The sequence below is a fragment of the Puma concolor genome, chromosome C1 (assembly GCF_028749965.1).
Source record: "Puma concolor isolate L17-30 chromosome C1, mPumCon1.1.hap2, whole genome shotgun sequence".
Lineage (NCBI taxonomy): Eukaryota > Metazoa > Chordata > Mammalia > Carnivora > Felidae > Puma > Puma concolor.
In genome coordinates this window covers 64973844-65000485 of record NC_141674.1, presented here as the reverse complement: position 1 = coordinate 65000485, position 26642 = coordinate 64973844, and the positions used below count along the sequence as shown (strand labels likewise).

At 37.8% G+C, this 26642-nt stretch overlaps 1 protein-coding gene across 3 annotated transcripts in view; it reads right to left on the bottom strand.

The window, feature by feature from the left end:
- The window catches only part of AK5 (adenylate kinase 5), a 259870-nt gene that overhangs the window by 223548 nt on the left and 9680 nt on the right, over positions 1–26642 (bottom strand). For 2 of the 3 annotated variants that reach the window (XM_086717332.1, XM_086717333.1), the window contains exons 3-5: positions 25380–25547; positions 20665–20834; positions 20449–20562 (exon numbers count right to left, since the gene is read on the bottom strand). In XM_086717332.1, coding sequence (XP_086573458.1) covers positions 20449–20562; positions 20665–20834; positions 25380–25547 — 452 coding nt within the window. The remainder of the gene's footprint in view (positions 1–20448; positions 20563–20664; positions 20835–25379; positions 25548–26642) is intronic. The other variant, XM_086717334.1, reaches the window with a different exon arrangement.

Below are 26642 nucleotides of genomic sequence, written 5' to 3'. Positions count from 1 at the left end.
GGTAATTACTTAGGAGACTCAAATTATAACTGTATCTGCATTTTCTCAAGGAACTGGCCTTTTCTATTAGAGACATTAAGGGAATTGGGCCTGGAAATTAAGGAAACACAGTAGTTTATATGAGTGAATCACTGTGGAAAAAATGTAAGATGTTAACATTGGGAAAGCCTTTTGTCACTCCTCCTTATCAAGCATTCCAGAGAAATGAAACCAATGCATGCTGGCATAAAAGAACAAGGATATAGTTACTGAACAATTACTATATGCAGCGCATCGTAGGGCTATGAGGAAGACAAAAGTTGGTACAAGGCTCTCCACCTTAACAAATTTGTATTTGTGCTATATATTTTCCTTAGGCCTCTAGAGCTCCATCTTCCACCATTCTCTCCCCAACTCTGTGCCTTGGGCTGCTCTTCTGGAACAAATCAATGGGGTCCCTTGCCCCCTAGCTTCCAGTTGGTTCTGGCCTATGGTGAGCATCAACAGACGATCCAACAAAGGGAAGAGTGGAAAGTCTGGATATTTATTCCCTTCGCTCTCATCCTATGGGGGTCATCAGAGGCTGGCTACCTCTCTTCACTGAAGGTAAGGCTCCTGTGAGGAAGCTTTCTTCATATATCTGCTTCTTTTTCTGGGTTCAAGGAACTGCTTCCCCTTTTTGAATCTGTAGCCGAGGAAGGGTAACAGATCTTACTTTTACCAGCCTTGTGATATTGAACTAACTTTTGTAGTTTCCACAGGTCCTATGTACACCTCTTTGGTAGTTCCTTTATCAAGTGCTCTTCTGTTTAGCCTACCTGAGCATGCTACATCTTTCCTGTTGGAACCTGATTGACACAGCAATCTGATGAACTAACAGTTAACAATTTCAGGTACCATATGCTAAGTGTCATATAAATGCTAAAGGCAGTTACATATTTTGCTGAACAAGCTGAGAATGAAGAGAAATCTCCAAAGCTTGGGATCCTAAAGGAAACTGTCCAGAAGATGGTAAGATTTACCAAGCTGTAAAAAATTACTATCAAGGAGAGTCAAATAGAAAAGGGGCAAAGACGAAGTGTATTCAAGGGATGGCAGTAAGACCAACCAAGTCCAGCTCAGATCAGACTGCCTGGGGAATCTGCACAGAGACACAAGACCCTTATGACATTAATACTGAGAATACATCTTATGTGAAATTGCTCCCATTCTGAGGAATTTCTCTCCCGCTCAAGACAGGAAGGGTAAGATGAGTGAAGATGACATTATTGGGATAACTATGGATGTGCTCCAATTTCAGTAATTTAGTATTATTAGCAACAGCCTGCTTTCTCCATAACTATGGCAACATGCTATGACTGAGAACCTCTGCTGTGTGCACTTACACACTAAGTTGAAGTCTGCACTTCAGTGTGCTTAAGAATCAGCTTTGATAAAGGTTTTTCACTTGCTAACTTGCACATTCTTGGGTTCTACATACAAGAAATTTTAATTCAGTAATTCTATGAAGGGACCTGAACAATCCACATTTTTAAAAAAGGCATGGACTTCATTCTGATACAAACCATATAGGAAGAAACATGCTTGTGGATAATAACTGGCATAAAGAATTTTCAACCAAAAGAATGCATTAAGACAGTGGTCTTTTAGAAAGATTAATCCGGCCACAGGATACAATACAGACTGGGTATAGAGAGAATAAAGACAAGGAGGGTAGAAAAGGGAGGGCTCTAAAAGTTCACATAGATGGATGTGAGCACCTGGCCTGAGAAGACTAGGAGGAAAGGAAATGAAGAGAAGAGACAGAGGGGAACAAAGTGAAGATTGAGAAGGTATTTCCTTACTGAGTGTTGTGGTGTGGTGGTTTAAAATACATCAAGTTTTTTGTGACACTCTCCCTATAAAAAAAAAATAGTGGATTCTTATTCTTTTCTCCTGTTTTCTGTAAAAAACAGAAAGTAATGGGAATGATGTGTGGCTTTTGAAGCTGGGTTAGAAAAGGCAATCAGGCTTCCTTCTGGCTCTCTCGGGTTCCATGCCTTTGGAGCTCTGAGCTGCTGTGAAGTGCAGCCACCCTGAGGCCTCCATGTAGTGAGATAAGACGTGATGCCTGAGAAACTCCAGCTGCTCTAGAACTTCCCAAAGTAAGCATCAGACAGGAGAGTAAAGAAGCCTAACTCTGACCACTATTTAAATACAATGTCAAGAGGGGCGCCTGGGTGGCGCAGTCGGTTAAGCGTCCGACTTCAGCCAGGTCACGATCTCGCGGTCTGTGAGTTCGAGCCCCGCGTCAGGCTCTGGGCTGATGGCTCAGAGCCTGGAGCCTGTTTCCGATTCTGTGTCTCCCTCTCTCTCTGCCCCTCCCCCGTTCATGCTCTGTCTCGCTCTGTCCCAAAAATAAGTAAACATTGAAAAAAAAAATTAAAAAAAAAATACAATGTCAAGAGAGGTCTTGAGTCAAAACCAGCCAGCTGAGCAGTTCTTGATTTCCTGATCCATAGAAAGCACATGAAATTATAACTATTGTTGTTTTAAGCCAATAAATAAATTTTGCATGATTTATTGTGTAGCAACAGTATCTAGTTTACTAGATGACTGATTTTATCTTTCTATGAAATTTGGAAATTGTCTTTTCACTTTATATAGGACAGTTATAAAAACCTCAGCAGCCTTTTTACCTCAAATGGTCTTGTAGTCATAGCTCATCACAATAAAAAATAAATGAATAGTTATCTAGTAATATATTCTCCATTTCAAAACCTAATTATTAAATAATTGGAAGCAAGCTTTTAAGCCAACAGTTCTAGGGGAAAACAACCACATTTCCTTTAATATTTTGCACAAAAGTACTAATGCCGAGAAAAAAATTTGTGTAATTAAAATTAAATTACTCCCCCTTAGGAGCAAATCAAATTTGTCCCCCTTAGGAACAGCAAATCAAATTATGTCTGTCAAATCAATTCACTAGGCAAGTCGGATGACAGCCCTCTGAGGATTGCTTTTCTTTTATCTCTAAGTTGTTGTGTTTTTTTTCAAGCCCTCTATCTAGCTGAGGATGTTTCATATATCTAATCTCAGTCATTCAAATTCAGAACTTAACTCTATGTTTAGACTCCTTTTACACGGCCAAGTTGAGGCTAAATGATAGATCCTAGAGGAAATCACAGCTAGAAAAAGAAAAACATTCCAAAATAGTTGTATATACCCGCCCCAGCAGGCCTCACCTTCCTTCATCCCACAACGTATGATAGGTAGAATTCTTAAGGTCTGTGTGCACTCATGGGCCCAACCCTCAGAAGCACAATTCCCCAGTCCTTTGTCTCTCACTCAAGAAGCCTGAGGGAATGCAAATGAGCAAGAGTGGCATGATTGTAGGGATAATCTTGGGTCCCTCACTTCCTTTAAAATCAATACTCCCGGGACAGCTGGGCGGCTCAGTCAGTTAAATTTCCTACTTGGGCTCAGGTCATGATCTTACAGTCTGTGTGGGGCCTGGAGCTGCTGCAGATTCTGTGTCTTCCTCTCTTTTTGTCCCTCCCTCCTTGTCTCTCAAAAATAAACATTAAAAAAAAAAGTTTTTTAAATAAATACTCCCAAGCTCTGGTGAAAGCCAAGGTGTCTCGGGTCGCGGGCTTTAAAGTCCTCTCTCCATTACCTCTCCCATTTGACCATTCCACAATAACATGAGTAAAAATGCTTACTAATCACTAGGACTAAATATCAGTACTTCAACTCAGATCGTCATACCTCAAAACCACAAATAACACACCTCAGGAAACAAACTATGGTAAAGTGCTGATTTAAACAAGTTTGAATTTGTGTTAAGTGATTACTTATTTCCCAAATGATCTCTGAGTGTTACAAATCAGAAATATTTAATCCCTCGTCCATGCCACCTTTAGTGGGTTGCGGGCACTCCAGGAGGATAGCTGGAGATGATGAACGGGAGTGCAGGGATCTTTTGTTTAAATTATTTTTTTAGGGTCACTTGGGTGGCTCAGTTGGTTAAGCTTCTGACTTAGGCTCAGGTCATGCTCTCGCACAGTTTGTGAGTTCGAGCCCCATGTCGGGCTCTGTGCCGACAGCTTGGAGCCTGGAGCTTGCTTTGGATTCTGTGTCTCCCTCTCTCTCTGCACCCCCCCGCCCCCCGCCTGCTCATGCTCTCTCTCTCAAAAATAAATAATAAAAAAATTATTAATAAAAAAATAAATTATTTTTTTAATTGGCCAGTAAAAGAAATTAAGCTTCACAAGTATTTAATATTTAGACTGACAGTGTGGCCTGCACTATGTCAGACAGTCATGTCACCTACATAGGGTCTACATATATTTGTGAGGTTGTGTGTGTGTGTGTGTGTGTGTGTGTGTGATAAAACAATAATTAAAATCAGACACAGTTGAGACAAGTAGCACTGCAGGGTATGGACTCCAGTGCCTTGTAAGGCCCAGGCTGGTGATAACAAGAGTGGTGATAACAAGAGTGAGCTGGAGTGGGAGTGAGGGACAGCCATGAAATAGATATCACCCGTGCTGTCTAATGACAGCAGCACTACCCAGGTGGAGAGACGTGAACTGGGAGCTGCTAAATCACTAAGGTTGCAAGACAAGGCAGAAACGGGATTTTTATCGTGAAATCTCCTAATTTTAGAATTTAGTACACATTTAAAAAGTTGTCTGATGCCCACAGTCAGCTTGAGTTTGTGACCTCAAGGTTAAAGAAAGCTAGTGGTTTAGAATATCTGTAACCCCTCCTTTGAAATCCTAGCTCTGTGCACCTGCTGGTGGCCTCAGGCAAGTTACTTAACTTGTCAGAGCTTCTGCGTCCTTATCTGTAAAGTGGAATAACAATGGCTAGTGTTGGGAAGTAAAGTGATAGCATAATAAAAATCAATTATACAATATGCATATTCAAATGTAAGTTTCTAGAGACAATATACTTTGCTTGTACCAAAAACATAATCAAAAGTATAGGAGCAATGGAAACATCAGGCTAGCTGAACATCAAATGGTATCAATAAATACAACAGAAAGTGAACGGATCTTTCGGACATTTGGGTCACAGAAGCATAAAACACATACATATCTTTATTATGCTTGGGAGAAAACCAACCAGCATTATCATCAAGGAAATTATGCACAGGTCCCCAACAAGGCAACCACAGGTAACCAAAACATTCCTCACATGAAAATCACAAGCCTAGCTAGGAAACAGAAGGAGGCAGCTCTGTGGGACCACTCTCAAGGAAGGAGAAACTGTCGCAGGAAAAATGGGTGAGATCAAAACAGGGTACACAGAATTGGGGAAGTTTGGTCTTGCTGAATTGTATAAAACCAAGATGCATACCGAGAACACCACTACTAACCTGTGGGCTTCCAAATGCTTCTGCCCCACAGTGTGAATGTCCACAACCTAGCTGACAGATTGCTGACATGGTTCCAGCCATTCTTAGCAGAAGAAAAATTTCTTTCAACAGAGTCTTAACTGGAACCTCAAAACATAAAATAAAAGCAGAGTTGTTCTGGGCTGCTTTAACACCTGAAGGTGGCCCCTACGGGCTCCATCAGTCAATTTGAAAAACAGCCCCTAGAAGGAACCAGAATGTCCTTTTACCTTCAAAACTTCTGACACACAGGAGGGGAGAGCTAGTGAGAGCCCTTCTGCTGTATATAAATGTATGGAGTATTTATTCTCAACATGTCTAACAGTAATTAATAACCACTTCCTGTGGTTGAGTCGTTACTATGAGCCATACATTGTGCTAAGAACTATAGATATGTGATCTTATTTCATCTTTACAGTAGCCCAGTGAGGTATTTTTATCCTCATTCTTGAAAGGAAAACACTGAGGCCTCTAGAGGGTTCATATTTCAGCCAAAAGCATAGTGAATGAGAGTCAAAACCCACTGTATTCCGTTGGCATTATAACCAACTCCACTGATTTATATGAAGGTGTGAGAAACTGAACTCATGATCACTTTGGAAGCAGTCCCTTGAGTCCTTCCTTTTCTGGATAATTCATGACATTAATAATTATTTCCCACTTCAAATCAACAAACACTTAAGAGAACCCAACATAGTAAAGATATGTGCTAAATCAGCAGGGCAGGTGTGGGCATCATAGGGGTGGTAGAGGCGAGAAATAAAAAGAATGGAGGAAAGTTTACAGGATGAATAGAAGCTTAACTGTAGGAGAGATAGACAGACACACTCACTAACACAAACAAAAATTCCACAAATATCAACTGAGAATTGTTTGGGGGAAAAAGTAGCTTATTTGTAATAGCAGCACACTAGGAACAAAACTAACAAAAAGTGTACAAGACTTTTCTATGGAAAACCACAATGTTACTGAAGATTCAACATAAAAGAAGACCTGAATAAATGAAATGATGGGGTAATGTTCATGGATGGGAAGATGTCAGTTCTCTGAAAATTAACCTATATGTAATCTACAGTGAAATTCAAATAAAATCTCAACAGTTTTTTTATGGGCCTGACAAATTGATTCTAAAATTTGTAAGAGTATATGTATAGGCATAGCCAACTTAGAAAGGAAGAAGGGGAACAGACTGCCCTTCAGGCATCAGGATATAACTTATAGTTTTTTGTTTGCAACTATGATATTGATGCAGAAAAATATAAACAGACAAAAGCAATAAGTAGGAAAACCATAGAGCAGACCCATGTCTACCCAGGAATAAGTCATTTCAATGAGGAAAATATATGCTAGGTAACAAGTAATCTTTGGACCACTGGATACATTTTTCATTTCCACTTAAAACCTATAATAAAATTCTATCTTCACTTCAGACTATGCACAACAATTAACACCTGAACCTTCAAAACAAAATTAAAAATAACTAGGTAAATATAGAATATTTTTATGAGACTGCAAGGAAGTCTGTCTTTCTTAAGTCTTTTCTTAAGACTTAAATGTAAAAGCCAAAAAAAAAAAATGCTGATAAATTTACCACATTAAAATTTAAAACTTCAGTAGGACAAAAGATAGGACATGATTCTATATGCTTCTCAGTCATGATTTAAAAAAAATATAAATGGAAGAAAATATAATCAAGATACATAGCAAAGTATTGGTATCTAGAGTGTCCAAATCAATAATAAAAACTCAAACAATCCATCAGAAAAAAAGGTGCCAAGGTTATGTTTTGGCAAATCTCAAAAAAGGAGATACAAATAGCCAATAAACACATTTTAAAAACATTTCAGTTCACTAGGGATTTAGGAGAACACAAATCAAAAGAGCAATACAAAAACATTTCTAATCCATCAGGTAGCCTAAAATAAAAAAAAAAAAATTGAAATAAGTATTGGTTAGGTGTGGAGAATGGGAAAAAAGTAATCATAAGTTTATAGGACCACTTTTTAATATATTTTTAAAAATCTAAAATATAGATTTTAAACTACACACACACACACACACTCCCTCTACTTTAGAAAATCCTTTTCTATAAATATTCTTGAGAGATCTTTTTGATACATGCAAAGGAGGATGGGTTCAAGGATGTTAGTCATAGTATTGTTGGCAATGACAGAAATTTTAAAGAAATCCGAATGTCTACTAATATGATACATTTATAGAATATAACATTATGAAGCAGTTACAAGAATGAGCTAAGTCTGTTTGTTATCAACACAGATAGAACTCAAAAACAGAATGCACAGTGAAAAAACCAAGTTAGGGGATGATATAAATAGCCCTGAGGAAATAGCAGTAGCAGGTCACTGTGAGAAACAGGAAGCAGTCTGGCATTTAGAATGTAAAAGTAGATACATAAAATTGGAAAATTAGCTGGGGCCAGATAGTTGAATATATTATTTACTGTCATATTTATAAAACACTAGATTTAGTGTGGGCTTTCCTCCTCCATTTGCAACTGAGTTATTGGTTTCAGCACCACTGAGTTATTGGTTTCAGCTTTACTATTTGTAATAAATCTTCAGTACACAAATCTAGTGCAGAGGTTCATCCCATGAACTATGAAATTCTGCAACCTTTAAAAAATACTTTGCTTAGGCTTCCACCTTGGACTCTGGGCTATCCAGCAAAATCTTGGCTACACTATATGTTCTCTTGGTGGTGGAAAAATCTTAGGCTTCCCATTCTTGCTCATCTTGATTCCTTCCCCCTCACTAATCTGCTATTTCACCAGATTGCATTTAGCAACATACAACAAGAAATAGATTAACCCTAGATAGAATTGACCAATTTGCAAACGGATGAAAAGAAGGAGTCTAGTAACTTAGATCTTACCAGGTTCAAAAAAATCAGCTGCTTCTATACCTACAAAGAGCAGAAGACAAGGCTATTGTCACTCAAAGAACTCCCATTAACACCCTCCCCAGCTATCCAAAAAAAGGGGACACACCCCTGAGGCAAAACCTAAATTAAGGATGCTGCCTATTGTTTTATATGGCTTCAAAGTAACTACCATCAAAATATCTGTACCTAGAAAAGAACTTTGAGTGTAGTTATCAGCACATGGAACTAACTGGAAGCAAAAAGAGCAGATACTTACCAAACTTTTGAGGAAAGTTTTACCAAAGCAACCATAAGCCTAGCCAGAAAAAGCTTGTTTGTTCATTTGTTTGTTTGTTTTCAAATTAAGAATAGCTCCCAGGAGGAGCCAAGATGGCAGAACAGCATGGAAATTTTGTGTGTGTCTTGCGTCCATGAAATACAGGCAGACCAACACTAAACCATCCTACACACCTAGAAAACTGATCTGAGGATTAACACAACAATCTGCACAACCTGAACCACAGAATTCAGCAGGTATGTAGCACGGAGAGCTGAACTTGGGGAGAGAGAAGCTGGTGGCAGGCAAGGAGCCTCCTTTGCAAGCGGAGAGAGGATGGAGACTAGGGCAGGGGAGAATACGGGGAAAAGCACACCTCCCCAAAAGCAGCTGGAGAGAAAGTGGAAAATTGGAAACAGCCGCAGGGACTAAACTAAAAAGGGAGAAAGGAGAAAGGAGAGAGTTTAAATTCCATTAAGACTGTAAACAAGGGGAGCGCAAAGGCTGCAACTCCACAGCTCGATACCTGGTGGTGCTCTGGTGGGAAGGGCAAATCCCCAGGAACAGAATGCGATCCAGGAGGTTCTTGGGCCACATGGGGAAAAGAGGTTCCACTGTTGGAAGGACTTTTGGTTGAAGCCACCTGGTCCCAGCAGACCCCAGAAAATGGCCACATTCGCTGGTGCTGGAACAAGGTCGTTAAGGGTGAAGCCTGGTGCCAGATGTGTGTTGCGATTTTCCATAATCCCTGAAACGCTGCTGCTACACTGTCTCTCAAACTTTTTCTGGGGCAGGCTGGCACCTGGCCGCAGTCTCCGGGCACCGGCAGCAGCAGGGTCCTGTGAACTTACCTGGGTGCCGCCGGCATTCGGCCATTGCTCAGTGAGACCCTCCGCAGAGGGGCGGAACAGGTCAAAGCTGCAGTCCTTCACACGTAAGGGGCCGGGGAAAACAGCCACATCTGAGACAAAACTCGGGAGAGAGGTACTGCCTGGGGCCTGGTCACGGAGAGTGAAAAAGCGGGGAGAGGACAAGAGCTAAAGACAGAGGACAGGTGCGCGATCCGGAAGAACAGACTGGGTAGCGAGGGGCGCCATTTTCACCACTCGCACACATGCGTATACGCACCTATGAGTCCCGCAACCATCCACCCCAGTAGGCTAGCAGCACCATCTAGTGGAGAGCGGAGCTGTTACACTGAGTCCCGCCCAACTGGGCCAACTTCACTCTCCAAGAGCACAAGTCTCACCGCCGGCTTAGTTTATGGACTATAAAGCGCTACATAGACTGACTTCTAGGAAAAAAACGATGCAATTTCAGCCCTACTTCAATCTGTTAGCACGTTCATCTATTCAATTTTCTTTTTTTTTCTTTTTCTCTTTTTCACTTCTCTTTTTCTTGAATACAGAAAAAATTCATTTTTATTTTCAATTTTTATTAAAAATATTCTTAATTTTTATTACTATATTTTTTAGTTTTGTGTAAATTTTTTCAAATTCCATTTTACTTCCATCGTTTTATTTTAGTCTACTTCAGTGTATTCACCTTTTCAAATTTTCAACAATTTCCTTTTTTTCTTTCTTTTTCTTTTTTCTCTTTTTTTGTTTTTATTTTTCTTGAATGCAGAAAAACTTCATTTTTACTTTCAATCTCTATTAAAAATATTTTTCTTTAATTTTTATTACTATATTCTTTGCTTTTATGTAAATTTTTTCAAATTCCATTTTACATCAATCGTTTTTAGTCTACTACAGTGTATTCACTTTTTCAAATTTTCAAACAATTTCTATTTTCTTTTTTATCTTTTTCGTTTCCTTTTTTCTTAAATACAGAAAAAGATAAAATCATACTTATTTTTAATTTTTATTAAAAATATTTTTCTTTAATTTTTTCTACTATATTTTTTACTTTTGTGTATATTTTTTAAAATTCTATTTTTGCCCATCATCTCATTTTAGTCTACTTCAGTGTATTCATTTTTTCAAATTCTCAAATGATTTCCTTTTCTTTTTCTCCCCCCCCCCTTTTTTTCTCTAATCTGTCAAACCACTTTCAACACCCAGACCAAAACACACCGAGGATCTAGCATCATCTATTTGATTTGTGTGTGTGTGTGTGTGTGTGTGTAATTTTTAATTTTAATTTTTTTAATTTCAATTTTTCTACCTCATTAATTCCTTTTCTCCCTTCAAAATGGCAAAATGAAGGAATTCACCCCAAAAGAAAGGGCACGAAGAAACGACAGCCAGGGATTTAACCAACACAGATACAAACAAGATGTCTGAACCAGAGTTTAGAATCACAATAATAAGAATACTAGCTGGAGTCGAAAATAGATTAGAATCCCTTTCTGCAGTAAAAAATAGCCACAATAAAATTAAAAATGCCATAACTGAGCTGCAATCACGGATGGATGCAATGGCGGCAAGGATGGATGAGGCAGAACAAAGAATTAGCAATACAGAGGACAAACTTATAGAGAATAATGAAGCAGAAAAAAAGAGGGAGATTAAGGCAAAAGAGCACAATTTAAGAATTAGAGAAATCAGTGACTCATTAAAAAGGAACAACATCAGAATCATAGGGGTCCCAGAAGAGGAAGAGAGAGAAACAGGGGTAGAAGGGTTATGTGAGCAAATCATAGCAGAAAACTTTCCTAACCTGGGGAAAGACACAGACATCAAAATCCAGGAAGCACAGAGGACCCCCATTAGATTCAATAAAAACTGACCATCAACAAGGCATATCATAGTCAAATTCACAAAATACTCAGTCAAGGAGAGAATCATGAAAGCGACAAGGGAAAAAAAATTCCTAACCTACAAGGGAAGACAGATCAGGTTTGTAGCAGACCTATCCACAGAAACTTGGCAGGCCAGACAGGAGTAGCAGGATATATTCAGTGTGCTGAACCAGAAAAATATACAGTCAAGAATTCTTTCTCCAGCAAGGCTGTCATTCAAAATAGAAGTAGATATAAAAAGTTTCCCAGATAAACAAAAATTAAAGGAGTTTGTGACCACTAAACCAGCCCTGCAAGAAATTTTAAGGGGGACTTTCTGAGGGGAGAAAAGATGAAAAAAAAAAAAAAAATATATATATATATATATATATATATATATATATATATATATATATATATAAATACCAAAAGCAACAAAGATTAGAAAGGACCACAGAACACCAACAGAAACTCCAACTCTACAAGCAACATAATGGCAATAAATTCATATCTTTCAGTACTCACTCTAAATGTCAGTGGACTCAATGCTCCAATCAAAAGACATAGAGTAACAGAATGGATAAGAAAACAAGACCCATTTATATGCTGTTTACAAGAGACCCACTTTAGACCTAAAGACACCTTCGGATTGAAAATAAGGGGATGGAGAAACATCTATAATGCTAATGGTCAACAAAAGAAAGCCGGAGTAGCCACACTTATATCAGACAATCTAGACTTTAAAATAAAGACTGTATCAAGAGATGAAGAAGGGCATTATATCATAATCAAGGAGTCTATCCACCAAGAAGACCTAACAATTGTAAACATTTATGCACCAAATGTGCAAGCATCCAAATATATACATCAATTAATCACAAACATAAAGAAACTCATCGATAGTAATGCCATAATAGTAGGAGACTTCAACATCCCACTCACAGCCATGGACAGATCACCTAATCAAAAAAATCAACAAGGAAACAATGGCTTTGAATAACACACTGGACCAGATGGACTTAACAGATATATTCAGAACATTTCATCCTAAAGCAGCAGAATATACATTCTTCTCCAGTGCACATGGAACTTTCTCCAGAATAGAACATATACTGGGACACAAATCAGCCCTAAGTAAGTACAAAAAGATTGAGATCATACCATGCATATTTTCAGACCACAACGCTATGAAACTCGAAATCAACCACAAGAAAAAGTTTGGAAAGGTAACAAATACTTGGAGACTGAAGAACATCCTACTAAAGAATGAATGGGCTAACCAAGCAGTTAAAGAGGAAATTAAAAGTATATGGAAGTCAATGAAAATGATAACACCACAACCCAAAACCTCTGGCACACAGCGAAGGCGGTCATAAGAGGAAAGTATATAGCAATCCAGACCTTCCTAAAGAAGGAAGAAAGATCTCAGATACACAACCCAACCTTACGCCTTAAGGAGCTGGGAAAAGAACAACAAATAAAACCCCAAACCAGCAGAAGACAGGAAATAATAAAGATTAGAGCAGAAATTAATGCTATCGAAACCAAAAAAACCAGTAGAACAGATCAATGAAACCAGAAGCTGGTTTTTCAAAGAATTAACAAAATTGATAAACTACTAGCCAGTTTGATCAGAAAGAAAAAGGAAGGGACCCAAATAAATAAAATCAAGAATGAAGAGGAGAGATCACAACCAATACAGCAGAAATAAAAACAATAATAAGAGAATATTATGAGCAACTGTATGACAATACAATGGGCAATCTGGAAGAAATGAACAAATTCTTAGAAACATATACACTACCAAAACTGAAATAGGAAGAAATAGAAAATTTGAACAGACCCATAACCAGTAAGGAAATCGAATTAGTAATCAAAAATCTGCCAAAAAACAAGAGTCCTGGGCCAGATGGCTTTCCAGGGGAATTCTACCAAACATTTAAGGAAGAGTTAACACCTATTCTCTTGAAGGTATTCGAAAAAATAGAAATGGAAGGAAAACTTCCAAACTCTTTCTATGAAGCCAGCATTACCTTGATTCCAAAACCAGACAGAGACCCCACTAAAAAGGAGAACTACAGACCAATTTCCCTGATGAACATGGATGCAAAAATCCTCAACAAGATATTAGCCAACTGGCTCCAACAATACATTAAAAAAATTATTCACACGACCAAGTGGGATTTATGCCTAGGACGCAGGGCTGGTTCAATATCTGCAAAAAAATTAATGTGATTCATCACATCAATAAAAGAAAGGACAAGAACCATATGATCCTCTCAAAAGATGCAGAGAAAGCATTTGACAAAATACAGCATCCTTTCTTGATAAAAACCCTCAAGAAAGTAGGGATAGAAGGAGCATACCTCAAGAACATAAAATCCATATATGAACGACCCAACGCTAATATCATCCTCAATGGGGAAAAACTGACAGCTTTCCCCCTAAGGTCAGAAACAAGACAGAGGTGTCCACTCTTGCCACTGTTATTCAACATAGTATTGGAAGTCTTAGCCCCTGCAATCAGACAACACAAAGAAATAAAAGGCATCCAAATCAGCCAGGAGGAGGTCAAACTTTCACTCTTTGCAGATGACATGATACTCTATATGGAAAACCCAAAAGGTTCTACCAAAGAACTGCTAGAATTGATCCATGAATTCAGCAAAGTTGCAGGATATAAAATCAATGCACAGAAATCGGTTGCATTCCTATACACCAACAATGAAGCGACAGAAAGAGAAATCAAGGAATCGATGCCATTTACAGTTGCACAAAGAAACATAAAATACCTAGGAATAAATCTAACCAAAGAGGTGAAAAATCTATATGCTGAAAACTATAGAAAGCTTATGAAAGAAATTGAAGAAGATGCAAAAAAATGGAAAAAGATTCCATGCTCCTGGATAGGAAGAACAAATATTGTTAAAATGTTGATACTACCCAAAGCAATCTACATATTCAATGCAATCCCTATCAAAGTAACACCAGCATTCTTCACAGAGTTAGAACAAATAATCCTAAAATTTGTATGGAACCAGAAAAGACCCCGAATAGCCAATGTGATTTTGAAAAAGAAAACCAAACAGGAGGATCACAATCCCAGACTTTAAGCTATACTACAAAGCTGTAATCATCAAGACAGTATGGTACTGGCACAAGAACAGACACTCAGATCAATGGAACAGAATAGAGAACCCAGGAATGGACCCACAAACGTTTGGCCAACTAATCTTTGACAAAGCAGGAAAGAATATCCAATTGAATAAAGACAGTCTCTTCAGCAAGTGGTGCTGGGAAAACTGGACCACTTTCGTACACCATACACAAAAGTAAACTCAAAATGGATGAAAGACCTAAATGTAAGACAGGAAGCCATCAAAATCCTCGATGAGAAAGCAGGCAGAAACCTCTTTGACCTTGGCCACAGCAACCTCTTACTCAACACATCTCCAGAGGCAAGGGAAACAAAAGCAAAAATGAACTACTGGGACCTCATCAAAATAAAAAGCTTCTGCACTGCGAAGGAAATAATCAACAAAACTAAAAGGCAACTGACAGAATGGGGGAAGATATTTGCAAACGACATATCAGATAAAGGGTTAGTATCCAAAATCTAGAAAGAACTTCTCAAACTCAACACCCAAAAAACAAATAATCCAGTGAAGAAATGGGCAAAAGACATGAATAGACACTTCTGCAAAGAAGACATCCAGATGGCCAACCGACACATGAAAAATGCTCAACATCACTCATCATCAGAGAACTACAAATCAAAACCACAATGAGATACCACCTGACACCTGTCAGAATGGCTAACATGAACAACTCAGGCAACAACAGATGTTGGCGAGGATGCGGAGAAAGAGGATCCCTTTTGCATTGTTGGTGGGAATGCAAGCTGGTGCAGCCACTCTGGAAAACAGTATGGAGTTTCCTCAAAAAACTAAAAACAGAACTACCCTACAACCCAGCAATGGCACTTCTAGGCATTTATCCATGGGATACAGGTGTGCTGTTTTGAAGGGACACATGCACCCCCATGTTTATAGCAGCACTATCAACAATAGCCAAAGTATGGAAAGAGCCCAAATGTCCATAGATGGATGAATGGATAAAGAAGATGTGGTATACACACACACACACACACACACACACACACACACACACACACACACACACAATGGAGTATTACTTGGCAATCAAAAAATGAAATCTTGCCATTTGCAACTACATGGATGGAATTGGAGGATATTAGGCTAAGTGAAATTAGTCAGTCAGAGAAAGACAAAAATCACATGACTTCACTCATATGAGGACTTTTAGAGACAAAACAGATGAACATAAGGGAAGGGAAACAAAAATAATATAAAAACAGGGAGGGGGACAAAACAGAAGAGACTCATAAATATGGAGACAAACTGAGGGTTACTGGAGGGGTTGTGGGAGGGGGGTGGGGTAAATGGGTAAGGGGCACTAAGGAATCTACTCCTGAAATCATTGTTGCACTATATGCTAACTAATTTGGATGTAAATTTAAAAAAAAGAAGGAAAAAAAAAAAAGAATAGCACCCAAGGAGGGCACAGTCTCAATACGTCACTGTCATATAGCCACACTGCTTAATGGACAAGAAGAATTTTTCAGAAGCCAGCAGCTTCAGAAGAGAAGAGAGAACCAGGAGTTGAAAATGGGCTAACCCAGGAAAGGATTTGTTATATGCTATGATTCAGTGACTACCATATACACTGCCAAAATTCCCTTTTCTGAATAGGAGCCTTTATTTCACTTCTCCTGGTCTTGTTCTTCCACTCTTTATTGGTGGCAGGGAGGGAAGACAACTTGATGTTTAGTCTGTAAGTGGCTGAAGAGTCTAATCTGGACTTAATGAAGAGAACTGTACATCAACTAGAGATTCTTGACTTTTGATCTAGATGGTGGGACCCTGGTTATTTTCCTTGGGGAGCGAGTGAGTACATTCTATGTGTAGGAAGAAAAGAGCATGCCAACATTTGAATGGCCAGAGAGGCAAACTGTGGCAGAAGCTGCTAGTTAGTTCTCCAATGTTCCATAGGAATAAAACTGTAGCCAGGCACCTGGCTGACCAGCTGGATTATATTTCCCAGCCTGCCTTGCAATTACAACATGCCTAACGAAATTCTTAACAATGCTATGTGAGCAGAAATGGTAGATGCCACTATCCAGATCTGGGACTTCAGACCTTCAGACCTTCATATTCTCTTCCCTTCACATGCCAGTTGGAAGCCATATGTGGTGACAACCCTGCTTCGACCATACAAATGATGACAGTGTCCCAGGAGATGGCAGAACAACAACTTGGAAGGAACCATGGTCCCTAAATGACCTCAAGGAGAAAAGCTGCCCAGTCAATCTGGACTGTTCACATCGACACCATTCCCTAGGAGAAAAAATACACTTCTTTGTCCTATATGCCACTTAAGTGTTAGTTTTTTTTTTTTTTAATTTGTTTGTTTGTTTTTTTACAATGGTAAGACCATTGCTAGTATATGGCTGAAATTGGAAATCCATGTCTTCCTATACCCTGGACCTGTGAGGAAGTCTTGGGGGAAACTTCTGCACACCTGTGTATACATGTCCACATGCACACACAAAAAATAGCTGGTTAAAGAAAAAATTTGAAGAGTTGTGGTATAATGAAAATATATATTTAGTCTTTGTCCCTAATTCCTGGCACAGAGCTTCTAAAACCTTCAGAATTTCCTAGTAGCAAAGTGCTAGTAGCATCTTTTGTTGTTCATAACGAACAGCTTCTGACCATACCTGAATCTAAGCTAATAAAGTGATTCTGGGCAGGGCCCAAAATAGCGTCAGGATGGGGATTTGTTGGCAGAGAGATCAAAATGATACTAGAAGGTGGGAACTTTCAACACCACTCCTTGATCTCCAGGAAGGAGGTTAAAGACAGGGTTAAAAAAATTCTTCAACAATTAACTTTGGGGAGCTTTTGAGTTGGTGAACATGTTGAAGTGCTGGGTGGGGGGTGATGCACCCAGATAGAACATGGAAGTTCTACATTCACAACCCCACACCATGCCCTACACATCTGTTCCATTTGGCTGTTCCTGGGTTGTACCTTTATAATAATCCCCTACATGTATGTAAAGCATTTTCCTGAGTTGGCATCAAAACTGACAAGGGTGTTGTGGGAACCCCAGAATTTGTAGGTGATCGGACAGAAGTACAGGTGGCCCTTGGACCTTGTGTCTGACCTCTGAAGTGCAGGCAGTCTCATGGGACTGAGCACTTAACCTCTAGGGTCCATACTAACTTGGATATTTAGCATCAGAGTTGAATTCAATTATCAGATATCTCGTTGGTATTGAGGTCTGGAGAACTGGCATGGAAAATCTGCACACATTTGGTGTCAGAAATGATACCAGAAAAAAAAAGACACCACAAGAGCTCAAGCCTACATGGGACATGGAATAATCAGGGCTGACCCTAACAGTTTGCTTTACATAAACACCTTAAGCTTTGCCTCTGCACCCTCTGAACTCTGGCAGCTCAGTCATGGGGGCATCAACCTCAGCACAACTGTTCTGCTTATAGAGGTCAAGATCCTCTACACTATTACAATGCCAACCTAAGAAAGATGTTAAATTGGACTTTTCCAGCCTCAAATGTATGGTTGAGAACAGTAAATGCAAGTGACTGCATATTCTACAGAGAGATACCAGACTGTCCTATAGAACTTCCTAACAGGCGTCCCCAACCAGTATTGTGATGCTTGGCCCATCACCTGAGGCTGTATGAGAGAAGGTGGAGATAGATCAGGTATCCAGAGAGTTGCTGGAGAGTTATGTATTTCTCGCCCCTTGCCCACTACCGGCCCCACCATAAGCCACATGGGAAGAATTTCAGGAGTCTGAGACATCACTTTGGGTTTCTGAGGCTGAATCAGGCCCAAGCAGATATATGTTAAACTGAATAAAAAACTGAAATTTTTATTTTATATTGGACTGGTTTTTTTATTAAAAATTTTTTTCCAGCTTTACTGAGATGTAATTGTGGTCTGGGCTTTTTAATACCAGAAAGCAACACTATCTGTTAATATTTTAAAGTGACCAGGAGAGCTCTGAGGTCTGCCTGAGTTATTATTCAAGGAAGAAGAGAGAGATTCACAGTATATTTGAAAGGCAATAGAGAGAAAAAAATCAAGAAGCTTTTTCTGCTTGTGGCTGCCAAACGCATGTCATTCAATACATAGTTTGAGTGGCTTTGAGTGGGAATGCCTGCCTGGCTATCATGCTTCCACCAATAGCCAAGAATCATGCAGAACGGCTGCCATAGCACCCATTTTCAACAGCAACATCAGGTGACACAACAGCAACAACGAAAAAATTGATTTTTCTAGTTTTTCTCTTGTCAGGGATGGAGCAATTAGACCAAGCCCTTAAACTGAGAAAGCATCAGAGGTCCTGGACTACTGTGGGGAGAGGAAAGCCTGAAGAGGGGAGAAAGACACTCCAGCACAACAGATGTCCCCAAACAGTCAACCTGAATATTCAAAGAGAGGCTTTATGAAGCTGTCTTCTGGCCTTGAACTGCCTAAATCCATACTTCTTTTATATAATACATAAATTTACATCTTATTTGACTTTGTATCCTCTGATATAATATCTGTAATATGTTAAAAGCCTATTTAAATAAGTAAGAAAAGATAAACAAGTTCAGACACAAAATAGGCAAAGGAAAGCAGGTGATTCACACAAGAAATACAAATGGTCAGTAGAGTATCTGAAAATATACTTTAGTAGTAACTTAAGAAATGTACATTTAAAAGCTGAAAGACTACTGTTTCTTACTTATCAGGTTGGCAAAAATCTTAAATATGAATTGTATCCAGTTGGAAAGGGTCTGGAGAAATTTACTCTCACTCAATATTGATGGGACTATAACTTAGAAAAAATTTTTTGGAGGACCATTTGGAAATAGCTATGAAAAATTTAAATGCATATCTATATGACCATGCACACATGTACACACATGGGTGTGTGTGTGTTTAACATACAGAATATGGCCTAGATGGATATATAACAAGCTTTATAGTATTTCTATTTCTCAGGAAAGAAGGGCAGTGGAATGGAAGTAGGGTATTAATGGACGTTTACTTTTTTTAAAAAATTTTTTCATGTTTATTTTTGAGAGAGAGAGACAGAGTGGGAGCCAGGGAGGGGCAGAGAGAGAGGGAGACACAGAATCTGAAGCAGGCTCCAGGCTCTGAGCTGTCAGCACAGAGTGCGACGCGGGGCTCGAACCCACAAACTGTGAGATCATGACCTGAGCCGAAGTCGGATGCTTAACCGACTGAGCCACCCAGGCACCCCAATGGACGTTTACTTTTTTTTTTTCAATATATGAAATTTATTGTCAGATTGGTTTCCATACAACACCCAGTGCTCATCCCACTTTTTTTTTTTCAATATATGAAATTTATTGTCAGATTGGTTTCCATACAACACCCAGTGCTCATCCCAAAAGGTGCCCATCACCCACCTCCCCTCCCTCCCACCCCCCTGGACGTTTACTTTGTACACCAGGACTTAACATTTTGATGACCACATGTTATTTTTGTAATTAAAATTTTTATATGAAAAATCAGTCACCTTGGCTTTTCAAAGAGTAAATATACAAAGTATTTTAAGTGATTTATTTCCCTTAAAGATATATGTATTAGGTTTTGAGCGTGCATAGTCTACTGAAATTTGTGTAAATTTGGGCAAACTGAACCCTACCTTGTAATAGGTACGTGGTTTAGTATTTTACCACCCCAGTGAAGAGGGCTTCCTTATTTAGTAACAATGTAGATATAGGGTGATGTTTTATTTTTGCTGGGCAGTATGGAACAAGCTTGTTTTAAGTAATTAAAGATTTTAAAAGATCTTAGAAAAAGTATTTTGAAATAAAATTTAGAGAGATTTGCATTTTTTAATAAAAATAACGAATTCTATTATTAGTTTATATCTCTTCTTTTTTGGCAGAGACTGTCTCCAATTTTTAGGCATGACTGCCAAGGAAATGACCTTCTGCCAACCCATACTGGGTACTTGCCTGTCTGAAGACCAGAATTCACTCAGAATAACAGCATATCTTCCAAGAAATCTTTTTTTTTTTAACCTCAAAATTTTATACAAAAGTAGGTCATTTAAAATATAAAAAGACATTCTTACTTGGTCCTCAAAAGATAGAGCCTGGGCAACATCTCTTGGAAATCCATCGATAACAATGCCCTCTTCATCAGGTATTTGCATCAATTTCTGTTTTATCTCTGTAATTGTTGTTTCCTTTTATAAATACAAAAATATAAAAAACCACAGTTAGTTAAACTTGCACTCACAGCTGGTACAAAAATCTTCGCAGAATAGAAACAAATTACACAGCAATACCTGTGGGGCCAATTCTCCAGTTGTAATTATTTTGGCAATAAGACTCCATTTCCTATTGCTGCTGGTACTGTGGATCTTCTTTCTCAGTAATTCTCCCACCGAAATGTATTGGAATCCATAACGTTCTGCGATTTTCAAACTTTGAGTACCCTTTCCACTTCCTGGACCACCTACCATTTAAAACAGGCAACATTGTCACTTTCTGGTACAATAAGAAACTCCTTTTTGTACAACTAACTCCACCTTGAGATGCAGAATCTAGATCATAGTAGCAGGGTGGGCAACTTTACACCTGTGCCATTCTCAGCGTTAACCTCTAAACGCAGAGCAAGTACAGACTTAGCCAAGGAAAGCACAGAATTATGATCAACTTTATTAGATGAAAAAGACACCTTTTCCTTCACCTATTTTAGTAAATAACTAATTTAGAAAATTGGACAATGCATTTAAAAGAAATCATTTCTTGGTCTTCTATGTGAAAATCTCATATTTTTTCCCTCTCTAATCAAAGAAAAACCTAAGAGATACAAGAGACAATGATCAAAATAACAGAAATGTGTTCGGTGCCAACAAGGAGCGACATTTAGTGAAATGTAACAATTATTTTTCAAACCAAAGGCACATCAATATTGACACAACTTATTTAAAATTTTTTTTTAACTCTGTTCCTGTGTCTCCTTGCTTCATCTCCTTTAAATTCCAAAGAAGTTTTATGCGATGAATATGCAGAGTGGATGGAATAGGTCCTTAGAACAACTTCATAGAGCTCATGATAATTTTGATTGCGTGATACATTAGTATGAGATAATTAACATTTTTCAACCTTACTCAATACTAATCATTGGTAATCATCATTTATTTTTTAGAAGCTTAAGTACTAAAATAATTATAAAATATATACCTCAGATTTTATTTCCAATCACATTAGATTATTTTAATTTATATTTCCAAACAACCTAGACTGACTGGAATCTAAAGTCTGCACAAATTTCTAAGTAAAGCACATAGCAATCAGCACAGTCTGATTTTGATTTATTACTTCTTGATGATTATCAAAATGAAATATTTTCAAGTACTTAAGCATAAGTTATTGATGGTAGACAAAATGTTTTTAAAGGTCAACGTCTAATAAGTAATGAACTGTTTCGGTAATATTCACTGAAAATAATTATAATTTATTAAGCAATATTGAAAATAAAAATTCAATAGAAAAGTGAGTTGATATTCTCCCTACTAATTCAATATGTCAAGTTTTGGCAGGGATTAGAAGTCATTTAATACATAATTACTTAGTGCTTAATTTGTGCAAATAATGTAAGTAAAAAGGGACAGGTGTTTTGTTTTTTATAACAGGGGTTCTGAGTGGGTAGACTTGCCTGTCCGGGGCTTATTTCCTCTTTAAAAATTTTAAAGTGCAGGGGCGCCTGAGTGGCTCAGTCGGTTAAGCATCCGACTTCAGCCCAGGTCATGATCTTGCAGTTTGTGAGTTTGAGCACCGCGTCGGGCTCTGTGCTAATAGCTCAGAGCCTGGAACCTGCTTCAGATTCTGTGTCTCCCTCTCTATTTGCTCCTCCTCTGCTCACACTCTGTCTGTCTGTCTCTCTCTAAAAAAATAAACATTAAAAAAAATCTTTTAAATGCAGAATTCTAAGATCAACTAATGAGAATCATTTCTTAACACCCATACCAACTAATGTACGGCTTTCACTTTTTTATTGTTTTATGAACCTTAGGATAGGAATTTGTTTACATTTTTAACCACTCCCTTTCTAAGAAACTCTAAATCTTATCCTATTAGATTTAATATTATGAACTACTCCTAAATTAAATTCATTACTTTGCAAAATTTTGGTTCTAAATAGCTGTTTTTGGCCTATTAACCTATGTGCAAATCATGGATTGGCTTGAAGTAAAAATTATATGAACAACTCCATCAAATTTAAGCTAATTTGATCCCTGAAGCATGAAGGTTACCATTCATAAACTATATTTCCACGCTTTATCTCACAAACCATCAAACTAAGAGATTAAAAATCCCACTGAATTAAAAAAAATCAAATATGCTAAGAAAGTTATGGCACCTTCAAGAAAAAAAATTTGTCAACTCATGGAAGCAAACAGCAGACAGGACAAACACATGATTAGCACAACTGAGAGAGAACAGCTTTAATTTATTATGAGTTTGATTAATGAAGCTACCTAACAAATTAATTTTACTTTCTTCTCTCTGAAACCAGAGTGAGCTTAATCTTGTTCTATTTATTTATCTCCAATACTTATAAATATTAGAATCCATCTAACTCTTAGATTTAATAATTATGTTAACATAAGAGAGATTCATATCTGTGCCAAGAAGGCTAACTGTAAAAAAAAGTCTGCATCACCAGAAGGGAAATTTTCTTTATTTGAATGTAATACCATGTGGGTATCTGTACCTCTTCCACTCCTTTTTTAGGCTAGTACTAATAAAAATTTGTAAGATTCAGGTACAATTATTTTATAATTTCTCAAAAGTCATAAAATTGCCCCAATTTTCTCAAATGGATTTGGCTTTTCCTTTCTTGTAATATCTCAATGCTCTAAAAGTTATTTACACTCATTGGTTCTGCATCATTCTTGGAATACATAAAACTTTATAGTGTGTAAGTGTAAAACCAGAATCACACTTGTGGGAAGCAAATTGATTTTACTGAGTAAAAAAGATCTGTGGAGTTCTTCAAAGCGGAGGAGGTTTGAAGCATTTATATCTTCTTCAAAGATCTTAGTTTACTGAAATATTTTAGTCATTTTCATATAAGATTCGCAATACAGAAAAAATTCACATATGTGTTGTTTTACTCGAGAGCATTTTGGTATTACACCTTTTTCATGTACAATCAAGCCTCCATTTGTTTGTCTAATTAATAATCATCAATATTTTAGTAACAGAAAAAGAAAAATAAAATTGAAAGAATATTTCATTATCAAATTGTGAAATAATTTCCAATTATTCTTCACCTGTAGCATAAAGCATTTCTTCATCTTCTGGGTAAAGACCTCAAGCTTTTTTTTTTTTTTTTAATGTGTTTATTTATTTTTAAGAGACAAAGAGAGAGAGTGCAAAAGCAGGTGAGGGGCAGAAAGAGAGAGGGAGACACAGAATCAGAGCAGGCCCCGGGCTCTGAGCTGTCAGCACAGAGTCTGACGCGGGGCTCAAACACATGAACCATGAGATCATGACCTGAGCCAAAGTTGGACGCTCAACCGATTGAACCACCCAGGCACCCCGGACATCAAACTTTTAAGCACACAATGCACAAAATTCCATTTTCAAGAATAGAAAGAGATTTATGGCAAACGGTGGCTACCATACGCTATAAGAATAATGACTTTAAAAAACCCAGTTTCTATACCGTCTTTCTACAGGGGTGCCTGGGTGGCTCAGTTGGTGAAGTATCCAACTTCGGCTTGGGTCATGATCTCATGGTCCATGAGTTCGAGCCCCATGTCGAGCTCTGTGCTGTCAGTTCAGAGCCTGGAGCTTGCATTGGATTCTGTGTCTCCTTCTCTCTCTGCCCCTCCCCCACTAACGCTCTGTCTCTCTCAAAAAATGAATAAACATTAAAAAAAATTATACTGTCTTTCTACAACATTATTTTAAACAGTTAAGGGCTAAATATATTTGCAGTTTCATTTTCATTACATTTAGAGATGTACCAATGTCACTCCTTCTAGTCTGGTGAACTTATATTCTTGTTATAGCTTGGTGTATTTATTTGCATGCTTTCTTCCTAATTGTCATCATCATTATATCTTCTGGAAACAGTACTTCTTTACATGGGGCTGTATTCATTTGCCCTCTATTAACAATTACTGACTAGAATAGCTTTGAACATTTCACACTAGATTTTTGCTTTTGGTCATCTCTGTGAAAGCTGAGTCAAATTGGAAAGTGAGACAATGATCACATATTTACGTGTTCACAGGTCTTTTCATGATTTTTACAGATTTTGAGGAAGTTGGGATTTGCAAGAACAGTCAAAAATGCAATTTACGAAAATTAAACATTTTGCATATCTGTTTTTTGTGCAATGGTAGCAGACTGATATTTTCATACTTATTCATAGAAATAATTTTAAAAATTAACTGTTATTATTATTTTGATAAATACTCAAATGGTAGGTGCTCTGTAAAACACTATGCTACTAGATTTGCTGGTCTGAAACATCAAAATTCAGACTTTATTTTAGGTGCCAGTTTGCTACAATGATGATTCATTTATATGTGTCTTTACCAACATATTATTATTATTTCCCTTTAAGGTTAATAGTGAATAAAAATTCAATATGTTGAGTAAAAAGATAAAAAAGCCACATCGTGTTTAGAAAACTTCTACTGGATTCAGTTATATTTGTTAAAAATTAAACAGACAAAACCATAGGACAATAAATATTGAAGAGATTAAAATTTCAATTCATTGTAGACAATTTCTAGGACATTGTAATGAGAGTCTATAAAAGTGGAATAGGCATTAGATTATATAATTATAACAATTCTGTTTTATGAAAAATTACACTAAAATATTTCCATCTACTGTCTCTTGAGCTTTTGTTTCTATTGTTTGTCATTATCCAACTCAGTATTTGCAAATAAACATAATAAACGTAATTTCTTGAAATGTAAACATATAAGCAAAGATAGCAATAGTGTAAGAATTTTACTTTCTGTCCTCATACCTATGACAAGTATGATTTTTGGTCGAGGTCTAGTAGGATCAAAAACATCGTACTCCTCAATTAACTCTGCAGTCTCAGAGAGGTCTGTATCACTTTCTATGGAGAATTGATGGATTGGAGGGAGACGATCATACCGCCGATATGGAAAGTTTGAATTTTCAGGCATCACTGCAAAAGAGTAAGATAACTTTGAAACGGGAAAAAAAGCATAATAAAACAGATTTTGTACTAGCCAATTAGCAGAAGAAAAATTTTAAACTAAATGAGTTTGATTTTTTCAACTGAAGAAGACCCTATCCTACAAGTGGTCTGCAAACTTTTCTTAAAGGGCCAGACATTCAATATGTTGAGATTTGAACAGTCTCATACTCAAGTTGGCTATGGTAGCAGAAAAGTGATCAAAGACAATATACAAACAAATGGATGAGCTTGTGTTTCAATAAAACTTTATTTATAAAACCAGGTAAGGAGCTTGACTCAGGGCATGGGTCATAGTTTGCCAACCCCTGTTCTGGAGGAACCTTCTTAAGCACTGCCTAATCTTACTTGATAGTTTGTATACATCCTGATCTCTGCAAATGGTGCTCCCTACAGTTTGTAGTACAGAATCTCACAACTCTCACAAGTTCACAGCCGCTAACTCGTTATTAGCTAACAGCTAACGTGTTGTTCAAGGCTCAACTGTGGTTCACGTGGTCATGGCTCCTTCCTTCCTCACCCTAAGTGTCAGTACTCTGGGAGGCACAGAGAAGCCCTAATTACCCAAAAGGCACCTGCACAAAAGAGACAGGAAGTCACTTGGTCTTCCATGAGGGATTTGGCTGTGGGGACTACTGGATTTTAGCATGGCATAATGCTCACATCTCTTTCTGGGGTGTTGATCAGGTAGAACTGTTCATTCTCTGTTGATACAATAAATGAGCTCATTGACTGCTAACCCATTGGACTCACTTCAGTTCTGTGAAAAGAGTAATCTGAAATGATAGTGATTATTCTTTAGAAAATTCTAGAAAGCGTGTATGATAGGAAAGGTACTGACAATGGTATCCTGTTCTGCCTTGAAATTGAATTGCTACACCCAACACAGGGCAAAACTCTCAGCATTATCCTCAATTAGTTTCTTCCCTCACCACTCATATCTACTGCCATAGACTTTATCTCTAAAATATATCCCAAATGCATATACTTTTCTCCATCTCCACTATTACAACTTTTCCCCAACCACCATCATTTACCTGGACTACTGTTAAAGACTCTTTACTG